The sequence below is a fragment of the Nanorana parkeri genome, unplaced genomic scaffold (genome assembly GCF_000935625.1).
Source record: "Nanorana parkeri isolate BGI_ZX_2015 unplaced genomic scaffold, ASM93562v1 scaffold1809, whole genome shotgun sequence".
Taxonomy (NCBI): Eukaryota; Metazoa; Chordata; class Amphibia; order Anura; family Dicroglossidae; genus Nanorana; species Nanorana parkeri.
The window spans coordinates 122,154-128,153 of record NW_017308077.1 but is presented as its reverse complement, the minus strand read 5'-3'; the positions used below and the strand labels follow the sequence as shown (position 1 = coordinate 128,153).

At 40.9% G+C, this 6,000-nt stretch overlaps 1 protein-coding gene across 3 annotated transcripts in view; it reads left to right on the top strand.

The window, feature by feature from the left end:
- The window catches only part of NOS1AP (nitric oxide synthase 1 adaptor protein), an 87,568-nt gene that overhangs the window by 62,035 nt on the left and 19,533 nt on the right, over nucleotides 1–6,000 (top strand). For 2 of the 3 annotated variants that reach the window (XM_018571680.1, XM_018571681.1), the window contains exons 6-7: nucleotides 4,460–4,601; nucleotides 5,179–5,342. In XM_018571680.1, the coding sequence (XP_018427182.1) occupies nucleotides 4,460–4,601; nucleotides 5,179–5,342 (306 nt within the window). Of the gene's footprint in view, nucleotides 1–4,459; nucleotides 4,636–5,178; nucleotides 5,343–6,000 lie in introns of all 3 variants that reach the window. The other variant, XM_018571682.1, reaches the window with a different exon arrangement.

Genomic DNA, 6,000 nt, shown 5'->3' with positions numbered 1-6,000 from the left:
CGGTAAGAGGGTGGCGGGTTGGGTTGTCCTAGTTTCGTCTTGCCTAGGGCGGCCCCAAACCAGAATAAACCGCTGTCCTGCAATCATCTTATGAAAAGAAGAATTGGGGCTGGTTGCTATGGGTTGATGGAGCTTGAATCATTTACCTATATAAGCTCGTTAGACTGCAAGCATCAGTAATTGTGTTCAGGAGACTTATATTAATCTTTATTTTTTTCACTTCTTACCAGCATCATATGAATGGTTTTATGCCTTACATGACCTGTAAAGGTTTCTGACTCATACTCTAATAAAAGGCAGTGGCCTCCAGCTGTTCTCATTGCCATTAACTTTCTATAAAGATACCAGAGACACTTGTGACTCTTAGCCGCTGTTCCCTGTTGTTTACAGTGTGGTGTCTAATAGAGCCTTGGTTATTAAAAGGAGAACACGGTGGTCCCTTATTTCATTACTCCCCGTTTCCATGGAGAATTTAATATCTAAAGCTTCTGGGTCGTAGCTAAAATAAATCTGTCTGCTGAAGTTTGCTTTTCTCATTGCGGCTTTCGGACATTGTACATCATGGAAAGGACATTTTCCAGCTAGCAAGTGCATTAGAGAAAGGAAAAAAAAAAACTTCCTTACCAGCTACATTCTGCTTGGTGTCTGAAAAGTCCAGGAAGGAAGTTGCTGGTATGAAAATAGACCCTTCTCAATTGTAACTTGATTCTGATATCCGGCAAATGTCATTAAATTATTGGCAAATCTCAGAAATGCCTTGGGGGATTTTTGGGCTGGGAGAGATGTAGTGCAAGAAAATTGCTTTCTAAATACTGGATCTAGTTCTTTCTATTTATATAGCATTGCCAGCCACAGTCCTATAGTTTATTTTTATTATATTGTGTGTTCTTATATGTTATGTAATATAAAAAGAAAAGAGCACTGGAGGCTTGTTATTCCCATTCAGTTTTACACCCTCGGTGACAATGCTCCATCTCCCTTTCTTATCTCCTTGGGGTTGGATTTCTACCTGCTTGTTCTCCTTTGCAGAAAAACACACTTTTGTCGGGACCCGTCCCGGCTGCGACGCTCTCTGTACATCGCTTGCAATAGCCCACAATATACTGAGCTATGGGTCACGGGAGGAGGTTAGTATATGTCCTACCGTGACCCTAAAGAAAACTATGGGAAAAAACACCTACCCCATCGTTCTCTTTTAAGGCTTTATTTATAGAACTTCCGCCCCCTATACTCATCGGTGCCATCTAGAGGTGACAGTGCAGTGCTAATGGCATCTGGCCAGCTATATGTTTTTTTTAAATGAAGCCCATAGAGTACAAATGCTGCACATACAAACAGAGCATAGCTAGACACTACACACACAGCCCACAGGATGCACACAGTCACAACACACACACAATTTACAATACCACTTTAGTGTTGTGGTAAGCAGTATTAGACCACCTTGGTAGAACTATTAATTTTGCTCTTTGTTTAAAACTGATGAGTGTAGTAAATTGATCTGCAAATGTTAAAGCTTTCCTTGTTGTATGTATGTCTGCACAGTGACTAATGAGGTGTAGCTGAATATGATGGCTTGCCTGGTCCAAAGTGCTCAACAACATACAAGAAATAGGGACCAGATAGCTTCACAGAGACGGCAGATATCTGCACAATCAGAAATAATTATTTAGGTCTTGTTAACACTGTATAAGTTGGCCTGCGTCAATCTGCACAGTTCAACAAAGGCATGTAGAAAACCATTGTGTGCCCTGTTCACACTAACTCTGCATTGAGGTGGGTTGGGGTGCGTTTTGAAAAAATGCAGCCATGCCACCTCAGTGGAGCTGCAGTGCATGGAGGTAAAGGAAATGGAATTGTGTGTGTAATGGTAATAAAGCTTAAAGAAAATGGTAAAAAGTGCTTTGCGTTGTAACAATGCAAGGCACCATCCATTCACAACAGACACCAGCATGCTCACTAAGCAGTTTTTAAGAGTTTACTTATAAACAAGAAACATGAATACAGAAATACAGGAAGATGGCGTCATGTCATTCACAGCTACTGCTTTTGGTTAAATGGGAGAGGAAGTGAAGATCAGGAGAGAGTGGCTGAAAATGGAATTTGCAGTCCCTGGGCATTTTGCTAATGTTAGTTCTGATAGCCTTGTGTTTCTTTACTGGTAACAGTTGGGTTGGTGCTCAGAGGAGCACACAGTTTAAAGAGACACATTGTCACCGACTTAAAAGATTGAAGGTGAAATCACAGACAAATCAAGTATTTTAGCTCCTTATTTGCAGTGTATTTCCGTTCCATAAATTATTTTTTTATTATTCACTTACAATGTGCCATTGAACTTGATTGGAAATGTACTATTCCAGCAGAGTCAGTTCCCTTGCACAGCTTCCTCCTTTATTACACATCATAGCCCCCTTCTCATCAGGGAAGTGTCCAATTACTTTCTCTGCTGGCCCAGCTCCTCCACCCCTCCCCTCCCTACATAATCCTTCATGTAGCTTCTAAGAGAGGTAAGGGGAATGCTATAGAGTGTCACTTCAGTGACGGCTCTGTGTCTGCTGGGTCTGCAGATGTCTTATCCAAGATGGTGGGGCTCATCAGCAGTCTCAGGACTTTTGGATGTCTACACCAGGGAGGCTTTCAAAGGAAAATACCATGCATAAAATATGTTAAATGCACCTATACTTCTATGGGAAGATTGTGGATGAAATGAATGGTCTGTTGGGGGTCTCATTAAGCATATGTAAGGAAAAGGAACAAAAGCCATGTTCGTAGACTTTAATGGAGTTCAGAAAATGTACTCTTGCTCTTTAGGCTAAAGCTATAATTAAACAGGGCACATTGCCAGAACTAAAAACTTTGAAGTAAACATTTTTCGTGAAGTAAAGGGTTACAACAAGTCCCTTAAGCTGGCCATACACTGTTCTATTGTTTTTGTTCAACCCGCGAACTAAATGGGAAAATACAGAACAGATTCCTCCATCAACGCTTACAAACGTTGATCAAAGAATCCCCACTGTTTCTTTTGTTTTCTGACAGCAGCTGCCGACCGCTGTTAGAATACCCAAACAGAGCCGTCAGCTCATTAGCTGTCCGCTCTGTTCGTTCAAAGATTTTCCGGCATGTTCTTTCACATCCCTCTCCTCCTTTTCTATGTCATAGAAGGGGGTGTTTTATAGTCCACACAAAGACAATGATAACTGATAAGAGTGCAGCACATTAGCGTGCACAGTATATCATCGTGTTAGATTTTTTTTTTGCACTTATTGAACCAGTATAACAAACATCTTACAAAGGTTTATTTAACAGGCAAAAATGGAACAAATAAGATATTTATTGGGGTTAATATAACCATGTTTACTAGTATTGGTGCATCCCTAATCAAAAGGAACTGACTTATTCCATGTCTTCAAAGCTGATATATTTTATATACTTTATAAAATGTTTGTATTTGCTGTTGCAGATGGACAGGTAACATGAAATACTAGTCTTAATACCTAAATTGCACCAGAAATCTAGAAAGACAGAAAAGTTAGTGTTCTTTAGCTGTGTTGTAAAATATTTCTTTCTTCATACACATTTTTTCTACATTTCTCTACATGACCTTGTAAGCTTTGCTAGACACTGTGAAGGATTTAGGCAGCATAGCAGACATATTTCACCTGGTGAATGCCCCGTCTGTAGTCTGCACATTTATATAAGGGTTTGTTTTTTTTTATACAGAAGAATTTACATTTCTTAAAGTGTATGTCCCACTTTTGCAGTGACATTTTAGAAAACCTCATCATATGTTTGTTATATGTGTCCATTCTCAAAGCATACCTAAAATTATTATTATTTTAAAATCTTGCCTCTGTAGTTTCTTTTGAGCAAGCATTTGGGCAGACTGCAAGCCATTCTGCACAATTTTAAAAGTGAAAGTGAAGGGTGACAATGCAGAACATAAGCCCTGAGAACTAAAACCTTTTGTTAGGACAGTGTTCAAAAGCATACAACTGATAGATCTGATGAGCACAATACAGACAGGGTTAAAGCTGAACGGTTTAAAATATATATTGGTCCAGCTTGGTTACACCTGATTCTTCTCATCTTACATCTGGTGGGCCACTGGGAATGCAGAATTTCACTGTATTAGTCTGTGCTGCATTCAGTCAACACTGATCTCTTCCATCTGCTGCTTGAGTGGCCTGTTATCTGTACACTGAGCACAGGGGGGCATTTGCTTGCCACCTCCACCATTCACAAAACGTCTCGTATTATTTTTCAGTAGTTACAAGGAATTCCCTGATTGGACAGAGGAGGGGTGGATGATGTTGCTTCCAGTCAGATAACCACTTTTATTTCAGTGTTAAGAGGTGGCCGTTGTTGAAGTACTGATAAACCTGCTGTAAAATGTTTGTGCTCAAAACTACAAATGATCAATCTCTTAAAATATTACTGTTGACAATGTTCCCTTATACAGAGCCATGCCATGCGGGTAGTGCGGACTGTGGGACAAGCCTTTGAAGTGTGCCACAAGCTGAGTTTGCAGCACACAGAGCAGGCTGGGGATGGACGAGAGGATATAGACAGCGAGAAGAGCACTGATGACTCTGGTGTTCCAGGTGGGCAAAAACATTTGCTAGGAAACCCACACAAGCACAGGGAGAACATGCAACCTCCATGCAAATAGTCCTGGATAGGATTCAAACTGTGGACAAGCTGAACTTTGCCTCAGTTTTTGCCTTCATATGTGTCCCAATCATAATGACGTGCATTTCCATCCTGTATATCATCTATTCTACAGCATAATCCCATCATAAGAAATGGTTCTGTTTAGCACAAATGTTCTGTGCTTCATTTGTAACTGGTTGGCCCGGCAGGTAGATGTTTCAGCTACAGTGATGGCCAGTGAGTGAGACCCACTGCAATCTCCTCCTGTGCATGTTGCTTAGTGTTGTGATAGTCTATATCCTTTCTGCTACAGAAAAGACTGTGGTCAACATCTATCCAAGCAGACTTTCCAACATATAGAAACATCTGCATCTGATACCCAGGGACTTACTAAATTGCCTTCTAATTATCCCCTACACAGGCCAGTAGTCTCCTGATTGTTGCACTGCAAGAGTCTCCTGTAGCTATCATGCTTTGGATGTCCTCCTAACATTCCTCTGTTATCTTCTCCTTCTGCTTGATCTCCAGTGACACAAATAGTTGCCAGCGTGGATCACAATGCTGATGAGACTGACATTGATGCTCTGGACAGTCCTGTGCCTGGAGGACTGGCTCCAATATACAGCCGTGGAGTGACGGATCTGGATGCTGTAAATCAAGAGAATGACCGCACTGATGAAAAGAAGGCAGAGGTAGATTGTGTGCTTCTGTATTCTAATTTTTAAATTCTTTATGATGTAACAGATATGTCCTAAGTTCTGGTTACTTCCATGCTTGAACCTTCACAAGGAGGGTTAGACATGGTGGAAGGCTTTCTTTGGCAAGATGGAGGAAGTCAAAGTTAAGTGGTCCATGGCCCAGTGGCCTCATCTTCATACTTGTAGTATAATTTGACTTCTGAAAAGAATACTGGGGGAGCAGCAGTGATGGCTCAGTATTGCTATCCTTCTTTAGGACAGTTATGGCTTGCTTTTTTAATGATGTACCAGTGACAGCAGTTATGATGCTATGCACAGTAATCATGCATTGCTTTATGAACAAAATACAAGTGGCACAAATGGAGTCCCTTACTCATAGTCAAGTGGCCCCCACTGAGTCCTTGCCAGCCATATCTCTGCTGGTTAACCTTTACTGAGATGCCTAGCTTTGTAGAATACATATGTCTAGTGCCCAGTAGCCTGGTTGCTATATGGAAAACCTACTGTTCCTTAGCTTTTACACATAAAACTTTTTGTGCTAACAGAATGTTGCCACAAATGCATCAAATGGATTGCAAGTGAAGTGTCTTTTTTCCTTTCCTTAAAGCTAGACAGATCTGTGAGTGTGCAAAAACATCCTTGTCTGAGTTCC